General features: G+C 43.3%; 1 protein-coding gene across 1 annotated transcript in view; it reads left to right on the top strand.

Annotated features, from left to right (window-relative positions):
• Positions 1-20,099, top strand: part of SCN4B (sodium voltage-gated channel beta subunit 4) — a 201,692-nt gene that overhangs the window by 92,919 nt on the left and 88,674 nt on the right. Inside the window, exon 4 of the mRNA XM_069224730.1 lies at positions 19,104-19,233. Within this exon, the coding sequence (XP_069080831.1) occupies positions 19,104-19,233 (130 nt within the window). The remainder of the gene's footprint in view (positions 1-19,103; positions 19,234-20,099) is intronic.

Here is a 20,099-nt window from a genome sequence, read left to right as displayed (position 1 = left end):
TCTGCACCGTGACATTCTCATCAGACCTCTGATGCTGCTATTAGACAACTAAAAGGCTAGATGAGGCCCTTGGCCTTCTAATGAATAAACAAACATTTTTACATAAGCATTTTGAAAGCACAAAACTAAATTCAAAGGAATTCATTAAAGCTGAGAAACACAGGCATGTGGCAAGACGTGTTTCACAGCTTTTAAATAGTTGCTTCTTCAGGGCAAATTGTGAACATATTGTGCATGCTACATATAACATTACTTATTACAAACCTCCAAGTTAATACACTGTGGGCCTGATTCTAACTTTGGAGGACGGTGTTAAACCGTCCCAAAAGTGGCGGATATACCACCTACCGTATTACGAGTCCATTATATCCTATGGAACTCGTAATACGGTAGGTGGTATATCCGCCACTTTTGGGACGGTTTAACACCGTCCTCCAAAGTTAGAATCAGGCCCTGTATCTAGTATCAGGACAAACACATACAAAAAGATATGTCAGAAGAAAAAACAACATATTCGTGATTATGCAAGCCACATTGTTGTTTCATTTCAGACATTACAATTACACATATGGGTCATTAAGCTTTTACAAACATTCTTTATAATATAACCGTTTATGGTTTTTGGGAAAGACTCAAAATAACGTAAGAAGTAAGATTCAGCTCTTTGAAAAATTCTGAAAGTATTATTCTAAATGTTTCAAAACAACATCTTAGTCTTTGTGGTCAAAACGGCCAGCTCAGTCTCCATCAATGGGAGGTGATTCAATTGATTACTCATACGGATGTGGACTGGGATAGAAAATAGGACGAAGCGAAATTAAAAGTTTCCTCCATTTGCGAAAAAAGTTTCCTCCATTTGCGAACTCGGTAGTAAAAGAAAAGTGGTGGACATTTGTAAATGGCGCAACTCTGAACTTTTTTAAAGATGTTGTCTGGGTAGTGTCTGAGGGGCGGGAGCCACAGACATTTATGTCAACACATTTATATGTGTTGACAATAGGGAAGTGCAGCAGTGCAATTTACTATCTGACTTGCTATCATACCCCGACTTTTCTACTCAGAGAGCTGTTGGTTGACTGACATTGTCTCCGATGAGATGATACCATCTACAATACTCCTGCTTCAGATCCTCACTCTCGCCTCCCTCCTTTATTTCCTTCCGGTCCCACTTTCCTACCTCTGCACTCCCAGTCAGAATTTTGGGTATCTGCGCCATCTTATTCTGAATTCAGAATGTGATCAACAGGTGTCATGTGAGCACAGCGCTTACCAGCAGCCAGGTGAGTCCTCAAAGAAGTGTTATGATCATTCAAATTCACGAGCAGCTGATTATGCACAGATCTCTTCGGAAAGTGCATGAACAACCTGAGCAGTATATGAGAAGTACTATAGCGAGAGGTGCTGGTTGCACACAGGTCATCGGGTGTCTTAACCTCCTCCACGGGCGCATTAGCCTGCCTAAAGAGGCTTACCAGTAGACCCACTTGCCCAGCAGATCTAGCTGATTAGATACCTCAGTTGTCAATGTAGGCAAGGCTGAACCTTGGTGCTGCAAATTCAGCCTTTATTTTTTCGACAGAGAACAGATTAAGGGCCAGATGTAGCAAAGGGTTTTACCCATTCTGTGTCTATTGGAAAATGTCTTCGTACATATGGCCCTAAGTACAATCGACCTGGGTACTCGTAACTCGCATAATATTGTTGCTAAATTGCATGACTGACACACTAGAAGAGGCAAGCGAGGGCGTTAAGAAAAGCACCCTTGTTTATGACGAGAAAGGATGCATGCCACGTTCACATAGCAGAGCTTAAACTCCGGATTTCCGTTGCAGCAAAAGTGGCCACCTTACCCCTGGCAAATCTCACAACCCATGCACACAATTGCAAGGTTGTGAGTTCTGCTGCTTGCCATGCAGTCCTTGTAAGTGTTTTGTCTTTCTCTTGAGAGAGTGGTCATGGTTAGTAGCTGCCATTTTAGAAGACAGAAAGCAGAGGCATTGCGAACGGGTGGACCTTCTAGAAAACTTGCAACCTTACACTGGGAACCTTCACTCACCTAAATTAATTGAAAAAATGTGCCTCAGCAAGTGGGATGGGGGGATTATCAGTAGCATTCATACCTCATGTAGCCTCATCATATATCGGCGGTCAGTTATTTGTGGGATAAAACACATTTATGGGCGATCGAAGGAGAAATTTGAGGAAACGCAGAGAACGCATCTCTTAAGATGAAAGTACAGACAGCAAAACACCCTGAAGCCTACTGGAACACAGGTGGCACGCGCCGGAGTCCCCCTTATTGCGCCTTCTAGATTTCATATCGTGACATGCCAGATAGACATGAACAAAGGGTTGGTGGTCGGCCTAGAACAAGTTGGTGAGGTGCATGCTACGAATAACCTGTGTGCTTCGCAGGAGTTTAGAGACGTGTCCCACTTAGGTGAATTCCTACTGTTTGGGTAAATTGTTAGAGTGGCAATTGAAGCTTGGAGCCAGTATATAAATGAGCCTGTCGTAAATGACCTTCTGAAAATAAGAATGACACACAGAAAGGGCCACGGTGTAGTGACAGCCTTGCACCGAACATTGCTTAAGAGCGCAGGACGATACCTCCTGGGCGCAAAGTTCAAAAGGGAGCGAGACGCCATGAAATATCAGATGCATGCTGGGCTAGAGTTAAGAAGTGCGCCACATACGTGTATTCTGAACCCAATTTAATCGCATTCAATGTATTGTAGTGTACCGGACCTTCATGACCCTGAGAAAGTTAAACAGCATGCATGCAGGACTCAGACGTGAATGCCTTAGGTGTAGTCGAACTGACGCTGGGCATCCCCACATGGTGTGGGAGTGACCACATCTGTGACTGTGCTGGGCCAAATTGCTGGATAACAACCTGGAATGCACCCAGGAACTTTTCAACTGTGCCTAGTGCATAGGCGATTTAGCACTGTACTGTACTGGAGATTGACTAAGTGCTTGATAAGAGAGATCTGGAGGCGAGAAAGACGAGGATGGACAGAGGGGGATTTTAACAAGACCGTCAACCGTCCATGCGGGAAGTGAAGAAATGCTCTCAGTATGGGACCCCTTGTTGATGGAGTTAGAGAAGTCTTCCCTCAGCACTCCATACAATAGACACCTGCTTTGGACGCCAGGCGACATGGCGTCCGCCGTCTTCTCCATTAATGTGCAGAAGTGGGAAAATAATTTGTCTATTAACGTAAACTGCATTCCACCCCACCAACCGGCAATGATGAGCCACCCATGGACGTCAATCCGTCTAAATGCCAGGGGAAGCGGAAGTGACATCACACGCCATTTCATCTTTACTTGCAATCACACACATACAAACGCATTCACTCATACACACACTCACTTTTACATAAACACACACTCACCTGCAAGCACGCACATAACACACATTTAAAAGTCTTTGTTACATACCTCAGCTACCAAGGAGTGTCATATTCGGGGGTAACTGTACTTCATTTTGTATTATACTATTAGTGAATAATACAATATTAAAACATATGGGTGTAATAAAAAAAATGATTGAAAACAAGGAAGTATAGCCCCAGGAAGCGTCTGTAATAAGGACGAGCTGCCTCTGGGTTCCTGGCACTTATTTTGCCACCTCTGAGGCCGGGGTCGAACAGGCAATGCCAGGGGTCGCAAGGGCCAAGCTGGGGGTCGCTACTGCGACCCCTGGTGACCTCTAAATGATGTCCATGGAGCCACCCATCAGGTGAGGTTATAAAGTTTTATCGTTTTCATAATTGTTTGAACTGTTCTCTCACGGCCGAACCACAGGTTCAATAAAGCCCAATAAAGTGGCTAAAAAGTAGAGATAGAGAGCGGTAGGAGAATTATAGAGAAAGACGTAGGGAGAGCAAGGGGTGAGTGAGATGTGGGAGGAGCGAGAGAGAACGACAGATACGGACTTAGAACGACAGACAAAGCGAGAGAGAGAGAGAAGGAAAAGTGAGTAGGCGAGAAGGGAGACGGAAGTTAGAGAACTGGGAAAACAAGAAAGGCATAAGAAGACAAAGACGGGCAACATGTGTGGGGCAGGGAGAGACAGAGAAAGGCCAGGAGAGACAGGGAAAGACAGGGAGTGATTGAGAGAGGGAGGGAGAAAGATCGAGAAAGAGAGAGACAGGGAGGAATAGCAAGTACAAGAGAGAACGATGGATAGAGACAAAAATACAAGGGGAAAGAGTGTGAGCGACCGAGGGAGGCAAACAGTGAGAGAAAGAGGGAGAGGCTGATGGAGAAACAGAAAGAAAAAGACTGGGAAATGTACAGAGAACTATGGGGAGGCAGAGAGAGAGAGTTGTGAAGGTAGAAAGAAAGATAGTCCGGGGGAGAGAGAAAGACAATGAAAGTCAGAAAGGGACAGCTGGTGATAGAGAAATACCAGAAGACAGCTAGAAAGAGAGAAAGGGAGTGAAACGGAATCTGTCTATCTTCCTTCTAACAATCTGTGTCTCTCGGATACTAAGGCCATTTAAACATGTCCCAGAATTTGAAGAGATACAAACGTGTTCCCTGCACAATCTGACTCCACATCATGTTTAATGTGTGTGCTGAGGGTCTGCCTTGACGGGAGTGCGATCCAGGACAGGGCTCTGTGGTGTGGAAAGACACACTAGCTCTGCCTCCTTTTACTGAGTGTGACTGTTAACAACACATAATAGTGGCAGGCCAGGACGTTTTAACTGTCGGGTGCCAGAAAGAGCCGCCTTATACCTGTATGTTTACATCCATTACCTGTCCCTTGCAACTGGATTGCACGTTTCATCCATCTGGGACATGGATGCCGTGTGTATGTGTAACTCCTGTGAGTGAAGGCTTGTTAAGTGCGGTGGTGGCCATCTAGGAACCCTCCTTGGTCTCCTGAACCGAAGTGGTTCATGAGATGGAGGTTGGAGCGAGCCTCAGGCAGCTACGGGTATTGCAGGACGTCTTCAGAGCATTCCAGAAGGCCTTTGTAGTGGCCACTCTCTATGGTGTGGAGGATTGGGGATAGAAATTCAGTTTGAAGCACAGAGGCATTGCCTTGCCTCTTCCTGTTGCGCTGCTCTCTGGAAGGACCACCACTCACAGGTTCACAGGGAGTTAAGTGGGGAAGCATATCCCTCCTTTGTGGGGTTTCTTTGAGAAGAGACATCCAAATCCACCTCACTTCACTACTACCAAGTAAAAACAAAGACTATGGTGGTCATTCTGACCCTGGCGGTCTTTGACCGCCAGGGCGGAGGACCGCGGGAGCACCGCCGACAGGCCGGCGGTGCTCCAATGGGGATTCCGACCGCGGCGGTAAAGCCGCGGTCGGACCGGCACCACTGGCGGGGTCCCGCCAGTGTACCGCCGCCCAATTGAATCCTCCGCGGCGGCGCAGCTTGCTGCACCGCCGCGGGGATTCCGACCCCCCCTACCGCCATCCAGATCCCGGCGGTCCGGTAGGGGGGGTCGCGGGGCCCCTGGGGGCCCCTGCAGTGCCCATGCCACTGGCATGGGCATTGCAGGGGCCCCCGTAAGAGGGCCCCTACATGTATTTCACTGTCTGCTGCGCAGACAGTGAAATACGCGACGGGTGCAACTGCACCCGTCGCACAGCTTCCACTCCGCCGGCTCGATTCCGAGCCGGCTTCATCGTGGAAGCCTCTTTCCCGCTGGGCTGGCGGGCGGTCTGAAGGCGACCGCCCGCCAGCCCAGCGGGAAAGTCAGAATTACCGCCGCGGTCTTTCGACCGCGGAACGGTAATCTGACGGCGGGACTTTGGCGGGCGGCCTCCGACGCCCGCCAAGGTCAGAATGAGGGCCAATGTCTGGACCATTTTGTGAGGAATAAGCAGAGCCAAAACTGTCTGAAACTGATCCCAGAGCAGGACTCTTGAATTATGCAATCCCTGCCAATATCCTTAGTCTAAAGATTGGACAGAAACCACCAGCTAGTGTACCCGTTTCTCTACCAGAATCCAAGGTCTCACACCCATAGCAGCAGACTCTGCAGTGTAAAATATAATTTTCTTTTACACGTGTGTTGTCTTCATCGTCCACTTTTCCAGCTCCCTAACCATGGGTATGTAAGAGGGATTCTGGGATCTCTTTGTTCTGATGAAGGCCATTGACCCTTTCTGGGCACGAAGGGGCAGCTTGAAAGTGTGTATAAACGAATAGAGGATGGCAGGATGAAAATATCCTATTACTAACACACTTTATAATTTTTAATCCTGTTATGGAAGCCCTGAATAAAGTGAGGATAAGCTCTATAACCAAAGCGGATTTAACTTGTACTGAACCCTATTTATGATATCCTGTGCTCCCACTAGGTGGTAGAGCCCACTCAACCACTACTAGATGTTCTGAGTATTTGAAAAAAACCGATAATGTAGCATACCACATACAGTGGGGGAGGACTATTTTTCCAGATTTGGGGAATCTTCGGTACTCGAAACACTGTAAACACAGCCGTCTAGTCCTGATGCTCATTAATCTATACGTGATGTATGCAAAATTATTAATATGTTGGGTGGTAATCTTGCAAATAGAAGGGCTTGCTTTAGTGCATGCTGTAAATATTATTTTAGAATTCTACTACTGTCCACTAAGCAAGTCTGACATCTGCACATTATGCACCCAGGCCTTGTATGTTCCAGTGCTCCTTTACAGGTAATACTAGAAACAAGGCTTCATAAATCTGTCAACATAGAGTATTATGGCTTGCACCCTCTGCATCTTTGCTCTATAGTAGTTCAGAGCTCGGCGGCAGTCCTGATGCCATGATTGTATAGTTCACCACATGAGTTGTGCAATTCACACGGTGGCACACATCTGACTTTGTACCTCTTGGGCCTTTAATGTACGACTTTACTAAGATGTTTCCTAATGGTCAGGCCCCAGATTTACAAAGATTTTGCGTTGGGTTTGTCTTACTTTTTTAAATCAAGCCTGATTCAAAATCCTTGTTGGTATTTACAAAGAAACACAGATGGCTATTTGTATTGCTTTATATATAAAAAAAATAAGCATTGTACTGCCTTGTGTTCTTTGTGTGAGGGAGACGTTCCTCTGTGGTGCATGGGCGTTCCCATGCATCCACCCATGGATTTTGATACAAACCCATATCCACAAAGACTTGTATATATGGGTTTGCACCAAAGTCCTGCACCTCCCTGAGGCTGGTGTTATGAGAAGTATCTTTATTTCTCATCGTTATTTCCTCTTTGGATGTGTGATGCATTAAAGAGAAAATAGACTCAAAGGATAGTTTCTGTGCAGGACGGAACCTCTTCCTGCACAAAAACTAACCTGACCACAATGCAGACTCCCTTGCACTATGGAACGGGTGCTTGCATTGGTGCTAGGCCTCACAAAGTGCACCAGCGTATGGAGAGAGCTGGACGGAGACATTTCTTTGAACGTGTGTTGCGGTTCTTCTCTCTCCAAGTGACGCAAGTCAGCGTAGTAACTTTGCATGCTGTGCTGCGATGTGCCACTAAATCTGGCCCCAGATATGCAAATTGCTGTTTGCCTATAATTTCTCAGTTGTTAGAGGGTTAGAGCACATCCAATTAGAGGTGTTTAGAATAGGCACACAATATATAGGCATACATCCACAAACGGAGTATGCACATTTACACGGAATCTTTCACACACACACTGACCTACAGCAATATTGACCCTATTGCACACATTTCATCAAACATTCAAGCATTAATACAATCAGACAACATTTGTATCTTGTCATGTACAATGTTTTCATTATCAATGAAGCAAGGACCACAAGTACCAGGACTCAAGGAAACAAATTGGGAGTAGAAAACTACTAAAATGTGACATTTTAGAAGGAAAAACATACTTTTTTTTCTACTTAAACATTATTTGGCAGCTAAAGAAGGAGCAAACAATATAAAAAGGGAATTATAGAACATTTTCCATCCTTCCCTTTCCAGTCAGCAAACATGAGAACATCTCCAATAAACACAGATAATAGGCAAGAAAAAGCAGCACAAGATTACCACCAAACCAGCTACTGTAACATTTAAATGGACTTCTAACACAAGGGCAGTGACTAAATATTTCTGTTCTAGTAAAAATCTCCCCTGGGGCCTAATGAGTTAATTAATTTGACAGGACCAGACATGGGCACAGCTAAAGACCAGGGCTGAGGTACATTTTAGGGTGCCTTCTTCCCTAGCTTATTTCCAACCATGTCTCTGTGCTACAAAAAAATCTTGTGATACTGCCAGGCTTGTGGACATAAATGTCGGTCCCTCTACTGTCATTGTTAATCTTGTGCGGTACAACCTCAAAGCCTCCAGCCCCAATGGATCATCTCTTTCTTGATGGTGGATACAGCCATCCTCTGCAAGCGGGAGACATGACTCAAATCAGGGATCGTCCTGCGATACAAGGTCTCGTCCCTTCTCTTGTCTGTTGCTCAAGTCACCAAGTTGTATGGCTAAGAGTCTCCCAGTTTCACCTATAATGTGATTTTCCCATTTTTTATGTCCAGAGCTCATTTGATAACTTTCAGCTCAGTCAACTCTAATGGCTATATGGTCTTGCGCACCGCATGGTGCGGTTAACACTGATTTTGCAGCGCTGCCCGAGACACTGGCGCTAAATTGCAACACAAGCAGCATGACATGCATATTATTCTCCTGTTGGAGGAACGCTATGAAATCTCATGGAGCTTTTATGTAACTCCATGGAATTCCATGGAGTCAAACTCCGCAAGTTCCACCCACCGCTGGTAAGTACTTGCAAGAGTAATATAATGAGTAAGGAAGTGGAAAGTCATGAAAGGAAGGAAAATGAGGTTGAACCTAAACTAGGCATCAGTGAACATGGCAGCCTTCATATTGCACTGCCTGTAATCTGACTAATACATCAAGCCAGCATACAGCCCAGCTCCAGCGTCACAGAAAGCCTCTATCCTACAGTGGTTCTACTTCTTGGGGATAGCACCGAGTGGGATGCTTTGCACGAGGTCAGGCTCAAAGACTGACTGGAAAGAGGCCCTGCTGGAAACATGAATCAAGAAGTACCACTTATCTTTAAATATATGGGACTTGTCTAAAAAGAGGGAAAATGCAAATGGGGAAAGTGACCAGTTTACCAGTGCAAATGGTGATCAATGGACAACTGGCTGATCAATACAAGTAATCCAGTCCTGTGCATTTTGCTAAGTGATGAAGGAGGGATGTGATGATCAGAGCAGGTTGAGCGGATAAAGGGGATTCAGTGGATACAATGATGGGATTTGAAGAGGAAAGCAAGCCATGGCTACACCATCATAAGGTATTTCCTAAACAAAAGGGCCTTGAGGGCTCTCCTGTAATATGTATACCTGCTGTTGAGTTGTGAATTGAAGCTTTTCAGGTTCAATTCATCTAGCCATCTTTGGATATAATCTTCTTTGCTTGGATTTGCAAAGTAGATACCATTGTCAGATTTTCTGGACATCGTGTTTGGGCAGTTGCAAGGAAGGTCTTTAACTAAGCTAGGTTGTGGCTTGAATTGATTCTTAGTATTGCATGGTCTCATAAGGGTTCTGTCATTGTTGATTGTCAAATTTGTTAATGATCAAAAGGTGTATCTGAGTTTCATTTAGGTTTTGAAGGGGTTGCATGGGAACATTTTGAAGGATCTGCTTAGGATTTGTATAAGTTTTGCTGGCCTTTGTGAGTTGCTGCAGAATATTTCGGGTTGATGGTCATGTCAGTACAACCCAGCTGGTACATAGACAGCTGGTGACATTGGGTACGGAGGTGCAGATGCGGTTCAGGGTGCTGCCTCCAATATTGGTTGACTGGGTGATGTGTTGCTTGATGTCAGTGGACCACAGAATGCCTATTTCATGGTCGTCAAGGAGGCATTTCCTGGAAGGTAGTAGTTGTTAAGGAAGATGTTGAATAAATGGGTGGCAGTTTCTGTGATGAGGTCAGATGTCTCATCAATGGAGCCTGGGTTGGTGGGTGGCGATCATCAATAGTGCAATCTGTTACCATGGTTTGTATGGCAGTCATGTGAAAATAAGTTTTGAGGTGTTGAATGATGATAGTTATCAGAGAAGGCAGGCCATAAAGATGATGACTCCATGTGAAATGTTATTGTCTTTCGTGGCAAGCATCAAAGATGTTAGTGGTGGTTGGATTGAACCTGGTTTCTGAAATGAAAATAGGATTGACATTGAAAGTGGTGCATGTAGAAATTCTGAGCATGTGGTGATGAGCATGAGTGTGCATATGCGTTCTAAGTGTTTGATTTGGGTGGTGGGAAGTGGCATGCTAATACAGTTATTTAGTTCAGATGGTTTTAGCCTGTGGAGCTGCATTGTATACATTGAAAAGATATGAAACAGATGTGGTGTGAAGTGGTTGTGATTATGCAAATAAGTGTGGTGAAGAGTGGTTATGACAGTAGCGAAATGCAAGAGTTGGGGTGCTGTGTCTTTAAAAGGCCATAACCTTAAGAAGGACCAAAACTGTCCTGTTACGTCTTATACAATGATGTTTGACTTTGCTAGGAAGGGAGGGTCGTGGGTTGGCAGGGGGGAACTGGCTCCACAAGCTTGGCTGGAGGAAGTATATGTTAGAGTAGCATGTCACACGATGAGTGGCACGCCACATCAACTTCAAGTTAAGTCACTTTGATTGACTTAGTCCCCGTCAGGAGACAACAGTATGTGAATGTAACATACATCCAATACAACAAGTTATTGTGTAAATATAATAAAGTGCAACCGTGCAATGAAATCCTAACTTAAAATATCTTTAAAAAACATTTACAAAATTTAAATATATGATAACATGATATTTCATTTGTGGAAGAGAAAACCAAAGATAGGATATCACTGTCTGTGGACAAGCAGCAAAGCTAAAAGCAGGACTATAAATATTTTTTGCAGTACTGTCTAAGTTGGGAGCATGTAAAAAGAATGTGATTCAATTACTATCTATCTATCAATCTGTGGGCATTTATAGAGCGGAGCAGCTACTTAATGAATGTCTTGGCACTGTCTATAAGCCTCATCCTAATTGGCATGGAAATAAAATGCAAGTCCGACGAGCCAAGTTTTGAGGATGCGCTTGAAAGCCTAGATATCCGCTGTGGCACGGAATTGCTGCAGGAGGGCGTTCCAATCCCTAGCACCCAGGTAGGAACAGGAGCTACAGCCCCACTGTTTCCTTCCAAGTTTGGGAATAACCACCAACAAACTAGACGAATGGAATGATCTGGCCTTCTGGTAGGGGGTGATTCTTTTAGACAGATGCTGAGGGCCAGAGTGATAAGAAGCTCAGTGTGTCAAAACTAATCCTTTAAACCTCACCCATTCCTTAACAGGAAGCCAGTGGAGTTCTCTAAGGAATGGTTGGATATGAGTTCTCCAAGAGAATCCTAACAGAAGCTGAGATGCAGCGTACTGGACCAGCTCTAGTCCCTTCAGGAGATAGACTGGTAAGCCCTAATATAGAGAAGTGGCATAATCTGGCTGTTAGGGCCTGAATCACTGTTTTCTGTTGTGGTAGAGGGAGGAGCTAGAGAAACTTTGTTATATCCTTTAGATGTCAAAAAGAAAAGCCCTAGCCTCCTGGGGGTTAAGGTGGCTGAGTTATCCAGTTTCACTACCAGGTTACAAGCCACCATGGCAGGAGCCAGTGGCGGCTGTATTCCATTATTACAAAGCGGTCAGACATGGTGATCATTGAGGATACCACTAGAAGCCTCTCATAAAGCCATAATTGATAGTCTGTCCACTTCCACTAAAACATGGTTATTTTAATACAATGTTTGGAGGCCATGAATAAATATGGTTGCATATTCCCCAATATGACCATAGTTAAAATTGTGTCATAGCTTTTCAAATTGCAGTCCAATTTGTCCAATTTAGAGTGAATAGTGGGAATTAGTCTTTTAATGCAAGCTTCAAGTGGCTGTATTTCCAGGTTTTCAAATAATCAGGTTGAATTTCAAAAGTGGCTAGTGTTTCAATGTTAAAAGTTATTTTTAAAAACACTTGAGTTTTAATATCCCTAAACAATTCATCATTTAAACTACACCATAATGAGCCTGCTCTAATATGCAAACTATTAAACTTGCACAGAGCTACAACAGCAAAATACAAGGCATAGGAAGTCCGTATCCCTAGTTCTAACCACAAAGCTTGAACTGGGGCATTAGAAGCAACATTAGAGAATGAGCCAAGCATTTTTCCCTCTGTGTTCTTTACCAAGGGCCAAAATTTATGAGGAACATATTCTATTTCATAAGGCAGAGTTAGTGGGATTTTGGGTGTACGTATTTTTATCAAATGTTTGAAACGTCTTTTACCAACAGATTTATAGAACATGAAATGAACAAATAAAGACCACAGCACTCAAATAGCGTATAGCTCAAATACAGTATGAGCAAGTGTTCAAATGTAGTAAAGCAGTAAGAGAATAATCCAAAGTCCTTCTTTGTGTTCCAGTAGGTCCTTTATTCGGATTGTTAATCGTGAATCCAAAGTACAGTCAGAAACTGGTACAGCCAACACGTGTTTCGTCACACCTGTGACTTTATCAAGTACCGGGTTTAGGAGATGTACATGTATGCTGGAACATGGTAATTACAGGAACAAAAGTAGATGTAAGTGTGCAACAGACATGGCAAAATCCAAACGTATATAAGAGTGACATCACACATACCACCAGTTAGCAAATGGATCAGAAAACGTGACTTATTTACACGTTAGAACAGCATATGGAGACCAAACAGTGCCCCAAATAAGTTAAAAATACGTCAGAAACGTAACATACGCCCGGCGAACTATGTACAATTAATCGGTCAGCCAAGATTACGATGTCAAATGGCTAATAGAGCCGCTAATCAATAGTGTGCATATAAGTGTATGGAAGATGGTGAAAACGCCTACCTAAAAAGGCCGTGTGTGGAGCGCTAACTCGCAGGAGTACGTTAAAGAGGTAATTGGGTAAGACCGGAAAACTAAAGAGAGAGAGAAAAAGTAAGGTCAGAGAAAGTAGGGAAAGTAGGGAAAGAGTGATAATAGGATGTATTGAGGTAAGTAGACGTACAAACAGGCGAATATAGAGTAATACGAACGAAAATGAGAAAGAAACATACCTGTGTCAGACGGTGTCTGGTACGACGTCCGTATCTGTGGGGAAGTCTGTATGTTAAATGGCTTAGTAACCGTAGTAGTAAGCACAGGTAGTAATCTGTGTAAAAACCAAAGTTTCCAAAAAAAGGGTGGCACGGACCCTGGTAAATCCTGTGGGGAGTACATATGTAGAAGTTGTAACGTAGAAAGGCGTGGTCCCATTGCACATAAGCAGATGGAATGTAGGTGTTGGTGAAAATGAAAAACGGGTGTGTAAATGAAAAAGGTGATGGCGTTGAAGGAGTGTAAATCAGAACGCAAAATCAGCGTGTGATTTGTTATGATAAAGTCACAGGTGTGACAAAACACGTGTTGGCTGTACCAGTTTCTGGCTGTACTTTGGATTCAAGATTAACAATCCGAATAAAGGACCTACTGGAACACAAAGAAGGACATTCGATTATTCTCTTACTGCTTTACTACATTTGAACATTTTCTCATACTGTATTTGAGCTATACGCTAGTTGAGTGCTGTGGCCTTTATTTGTTCATTTCATGTTGTGTATTTTATGCACTTTACAGTGCCTGTTTGGTAGTCAGGCACTTGGCCACGCGCACCGATCATTGTTTCTTTTAATACATCCCACCACTGTGGACACCGCTGGATGTGCGATCTGTACTATTTACTACCTTCCTATGTATATTTTCAGATTTATCGCTCCGCTATGTGCAAGGACTTTTGAGCCATTATGTGCAATATGCAGATCGTTGCTAAATTCTGTGAAAAAAAATCTACCAAGATAAGGACACATTTCCTCGTGAGTCACGCAGTTTTCTTTTAATTCCCAACAGAACCCTAGTGATTTGTTCCATTATGGGAAAACAAGTACTTTACTGTTTTGCATATTGATTTTTAGCTAATGTTCATTTAAATTTCTTTGTAAGCCAGTGGGGATCAAGTCTGATAAGATTAAATCATCGGCATAAAAATATTGAATGGCAGACTAAAATAGCCGAACTTACAAAGAAACTTATTAATGTAACATAAATGGTCAGGTAAACCTTTTAAATACAGAAAAAAAATGTCAAGCAGCTAAATTAAAACCCTGTTTTTGGTCATTTTCAGTTGCATTTGTCCCCTAGACACCAATTAATCTTAAACGTGTAGTAGGTAAGCCCATTCCTGCAAGTTTTTCCCAAAGACCAGGGTAATCACCCCTGTCAGAGGCCCGAGAGAAGTCAATGATTGGTAGGTTTTTGAACCGTACGAATTTATCTAAGGTTATTTGAAGGACTTCTATGTTGTCTAACGTAAAGCGATTCTTTCTAAAGCTTGATTATTCACACAACAGAAAGTTTTCCTTTTTGTGTAATTGGCGAGATGTTTGCAGATGCTTTTGGCAAAAATCTTACCCACTGCGTCAAGTAAAGCTATCTATCTGTAATTATGGGGAATAGTTTTGGCCTCTTTCTATATAATGGAAGAATTATACTTCCAGTCCATGAGGCAGGAACGTTACATGAGCGATATCAGTAGGTAAATAACAGTTCTAAGGTATTTCCACAATCTATTGCATTAGATTTCATTACAAATCTGAGAATTTTATCAGGACCCATCGCAGCAAAATGTACTTTTCAGTCTGAAATGCAGAAGGAGCGAAGTTCAATGGAAATCGTAAGGACTGATCTAAGTTGCCCTTGCATAATTTCCCAAGGTACTGCATCCAGTCTTCATGAGGAACAGCAATAACCAAGGGTTGTGAATTTGTTATGGTACTTGCTATACGTGGCCGAAAATTCCCTAAAATAATATCCTGTGCATCTTTTGATAGATCAAGTCATAGCAGATCTGCCTGTGCTTGATTTTGTTTTAATCTTGCTTTTCTTAATTTATTTTTAGATTTTAATCTTGATTGTCCTTTTAGGGCGGGGGCATAGAAATTGTTTACATATTAAATTGTTTAGCTGCCTAGAGATGCTACGCTCCACGGTATCCTGGGCTCTTTTTGGCTTTGTAGCATAACTCGATTTTTTTTAACCTGGAGGCAGCCAATGCTATCGTTTTAATCCAGTGCTTGAACGTTTCAGTCATGGTATCATCCTTTGATTGGGCTATCTTGCTACAATAGTTACAGAGCCAATCTGCAAACTGAGAGATTGCATTAACATTCCAAAATACCCTTACATATTTTGCCACTTCCACCAAACTGCCATCAGGATTGCAGGTGTTATTCTTTAATCAGGGCCAATGTAACTTCACTGTAAGTGTGGCATGGTCGCTTACTGATTCTGGATACCCTCCCACACAAGAGTAAATTAAGCAGGACATAATTACAGATCATATAATCAATTATGGAGGAACAAATTGGACCATGTATGGTTGTAGAATCCTCATCAAAATAGAGACTAATAATTATACAACCTATTCCCCTTAGTTTGGATAGAAAGATAGATCCTCCATTCTCCTGAATTGGCCAGACGTTTGGTGGTATTGCCCAGAATCCCTCTTTTTTTCTTGCTCCCATATTAAATCAATAAGGAAGTTAGAACTTTTAGCATTAAAATCACCCATTATTGTTATTATCCAATTGGGGAGGTCCTCGAGTAACAGAGATAAAATAGATTTTAAAAGCTACCTACACTTCCTGTCCTGTTATGTCTGCATTGTGCCGGGGGAGTGGGAATACATATTTAAAAGTAAACGCAGGATTGGTTTAGCTAGCCAGTAATTTGTAAAGGTTGGCATCAAACCCTGAGTGTTTTTGTCACAAAGTAAAATAGTTTGATAGTTTCACATACATTTTGTTGAAAGCAAGATTGAAAGTCCACCAGTTACATGCCCACTTGGTGTTGGATGAGGCAGGCTTGCAAACCACTCAATAATTGCTATGACCCTTTCCTCTATAATCCACGTTTCTTGGAGAAAATTATGTCCACATTGGAATTACAAAATAACTGCTGTTTTTTCAGGATAATGAGTAGGCCTGCCACATTCAAGGACTAAATAGATAGGTATGTGCGGGACACAGTAGCTGCTGATATACACTGGTGTTTGTTGGTGTCTCTAGTTGGACCGTTTTAGTTGTCTCGGAGTAGGGGAAAGGGCTCGGTAAGCTCACTCAGTTATGGCGGTGTGGAACAGCATATCTCATGTGACGTGCTGCAAAGTGGGGCATGCTATTGTAATCTACCTACTTATCCATCAATGTATTTTTTTTAATGCCTTTATTTATCTGCCTTTGTCTATAGCTTGATACCAATCTCTATCTATATCTAGGTAGATTTAGACTAGTGCTTTGTAGATAATGGACATGCTGGTAGCATTTGTGGCTCCTGGTTGTGAACTTTTAGTAAATTGGAAGGTGCAAAAATGATTAAAGGGGTGGACAAATGTCTGAGATCATGCGGCTGGACCACACTGTACTGCCTAGGTATGCTGGCTGCTTGCACATGCTCTTCTCATGCATTTTTAGCAAGTTGGTGATGGGAAAACGGCTCAGGAACCTAATCTCGAGAAAGGCAAGCCTTAGTGTCAGGGCATGCTAGCTGTGCCACTTGGTACCTGATGGACCACAAAGGTGGAATCTTTCTTCCAATCTATCTCTGATTATCTCCACCAATCTCTAGGGTCTATCTCTGACTATATCTAGCAATCTATCTCATTTCCAACCTAGCAATCTCTATCTATCTCCCTATCTACCTCTCAGTATTGATAGCGCGTCAGAGCCTTGAAAAGTAAACATACAAGGAGACACGCCTAGGTCGATGAACTTTTGGACCACGTTCAGGGACTTCCCAGTACGGGGTATCTTTTTGGCATCACAAATCAATAGATCAATAACCCAATCAATATTCACAGTAACTAATCAACAAGCTAATCAATGACATTTAATAAGACTCAATAGTTGAACACACCATGACCTTCCAGTCATGAATAACCACACCAATTTAGTTAAGTGTTAGGCTATTTTATTTCCCTATTGGTTACAATCTAATATTATCTCTGTTAATCTCATTAGCAATCAATCTCATTAATAACTCATCTAATTAGCACTTAGAACAGAATTAATCAATGCATGGAGAATATTATTCAGCATTTAGACACAGCATTAATATGAAGCAACTTCGCAAAGTCCCATTAATACATGATTCAACAAAGCAAGAACTCAGTCATTTTTCTATTTGCGTCAGATATTTGCGAACAACTCAGCTAACCTCAAATTAGCATTAGCATGTTGGGCTTCATGCAAAACATTTTAGCAAACGTGAATTTGGAAACCATCTAACTATGGCCTCTGTCAAAATAGCAGTTGGTACCTAGAAAGGAAAGGCAAACAGACAAATACAAATTTGCATCAGATAGTTACCAGTCCAACAGATCAGCAAACAGCTTCAGTCTTCGTCCTCAGGACATCAGTCAATTCGCCATCAGCAGAGATAGGACGGGGCAAAGTCTCAATATAGCATAGCTAAGGAATAGGACCTTCCCTCGTATGGAGGAGAAGTAAGTATAAGTAAGAATGGACAGGGGATGGTTGAAAGTACCATGAATAATAAACGGCAAAGTCTCAAAAGAATGGTGGCCCTTTCTACTTGGGTCATGCGGTTAAATCAAAACTACCTAATTAGCCCATAATTCCTCATTGGATAATAATTGGTGCATCTTTATCTCTGTCCAATCATCCTTCATGCACTTTGCCAGAATTTTCCACAAACCACAGTTCTCATGTCACTGATTGGTCCATGTTATTGACGTCTTCATCAGTTGGAATGTCAGTTAAGAAAAGTTACACTTAAGGCTCCAGTGAGTATCCCCATTGTTTTCTCCTACTCCAGGCAGCCTTGCACCTGTTACAAATTACATTGTTGCATTCAGCAAGAATGTCTCCTTGAGCAAGTCGGTTCTCATAAGAAAGAATTTACTACAGCTACACACATCTAACTTCTGGAAAAGTACAGCTTTGTGTCCTTCAGGAAAACAGCACATCACACGTTTAGAAAATGCAGTTTAATATGAGACCAGGCAACAAGGCCCAGACCCTCGCTAAGCTAAGGCCTTCAAATATAATAAGCAACTTTTAATACATAACTCTAATTATGATATGCTAATACAAATTCAAAACATTAGTACATAATTAATTTAGAATTAACAAGTTTTCATTAGTCTTCGTATACATTGGTAGCCACTCCTCGTGGGCACATTTCAAATGCGTGCATTATTTCTATGTTAACACATTTTCTATGCAGCTTCACTATACAATATATTGCAAGCTTTTCATGTTAATATTGCTTTCGAAAAACACACTCCAACAGTATCCACTTCTCTATCTACAAGTATATCTATTTAACCATTTAGCTAGCTTTTGCTGTCTATGTCTACATTACTTTATATCTGCCTCTTTCTGCATCTATCTCCCGCCATCCATCCATGTCTCTCGATCTATCTGTCGATCTGCCTCTCTCTGCTTCTAGCTGCCTCTGTCACGTCTAACTCTTTATATCTGTCTGCCACCCCAGCCACCCTGCATCTCTGTCCCCCGGTTTCTCCTGTTACGTTTGCCCCCCATCCCACTAGATGGCCCTCTGTGTCAATGCCCCCACCCCTTCTCTCTGTGTCTTCTCCTTCTCGTACTGCTTTCGCCCTCCTCCTCTGTTAGTGAGCCTTTGAATCTGCACCATATCTGCTAGGAAAGGGGCCTTGTTTATTTGCTTTTAGCTTCAGACCCTGGCAGTGCCTCCGGGTGTTGCGGCATCGGGATCTAAAGGTGCTGCAGACACTGAGCACCAGAGAAGTTAATGCGCCGCTGCTGAACTTGGGGTACTCGGAAAAAAGCCCCTTGTTTGACCGTCACCCACTTTGAACTGTGGAAATTCTCCTCAGACCTGTCTCATCTTGATGACGTAATGTGATAAAGCATTGCCTCGAAATGAAAGCGCAAAGTTAACCTGTGCCCTCTGTTGTCTCTCTTCCTCTCTCTCGCCCCTTGCAGTCGTGGTGGTGGATAACACACTCACCCTGATCATCGTGAGTGCCGTTGGCGGGCTCATCGGCCTCCTCATCCTCATCTTCATCATGAAGAAGATCATCACCTTCGCCATCAAGAAGAGCCGCGAGAAGAAGTGAGTTAGGGTGTGCGTTCCTTACCCCCAAGGGTCCTGGCGGCGTGATGCATGGCCTGGCAGGGGCGTCCCGGGCTTTATTTAGCAGTGATAGCCCCCCCTTACACAGTTTCTTCTGACAAGAGGGCAACCATTTATTCACTCAGCATCGTGCGCCATCGGACCCTATCACACTACAGTGCCACGTCCACACCTCCATCGGTATGAAGCACGGTGCAGCTGCGTGTCAACTTCATGGCGCTATTATAAAGCTCTGTACTGCCGCTGACAGGTTCAGATTTCATCACAAAGCACGGCACTGCATTGTGACAACTTCGTGCCTCATCCCAAATCACTGCAGTGTGACATCTACTTGCTTCATCACAAAAGACTGCACTGCATTGTGACATCTTCATGCCCCATCACAAAGGACTGTACTGCAGTGCGACATCTTCTTGCCTCGTCGCAAAGGACTGCACTGCATTGTGACATCTTCATGGCATCATCAAGCACTGCACGGTTTCATCTCCATAGACCCACCAGCACGGCCCTGCAGTGTGTACTGCTGCCTGTCTGCATCATGGCATCACAAAGCACAGCGCCGCGTCATTTCCACAGCGCCACTGGAAAGCACAGTGCTGCAGTGTGCCCTGTTCATGGCGTCACGAAGCGCGGTACTGCAGTGCGTCGAACGCTTGCCGTCATTACACAGCTTTGTACTGCCCTGCGCCTGCTTCATTGCCTCATCATGAAGCACTGCACTGCAGTACGACAACCTCACGGTACTGTCGCAGTGCACTGCCCTTGACAGCTCCATGGCCTCATCTTACACCACTGTGTGCAGTCTTCATGGAATCACAAAGCATTGTCCTGGTGTGTGACATTTT

Source organism: Pleurodeles waltl, chromosome 3_1 (genome assembly GCF_031143425.1).
Source record: "Pleurodeles waltl isolate 20211129_DDA chromosome 3_1, aPleWal1.hap1.20221129, whole genome shotgun sequence".
Classification (NCBI taxonomy): Eukaryota; Metazoa; Chordata; class Amphibia; order Caudata; family Salamandridae; genus Pleurodeles; species Pleurodeles waltl.
This window is presented reverse-complemented; position numbering and strand designations above follow the sequence as displayed.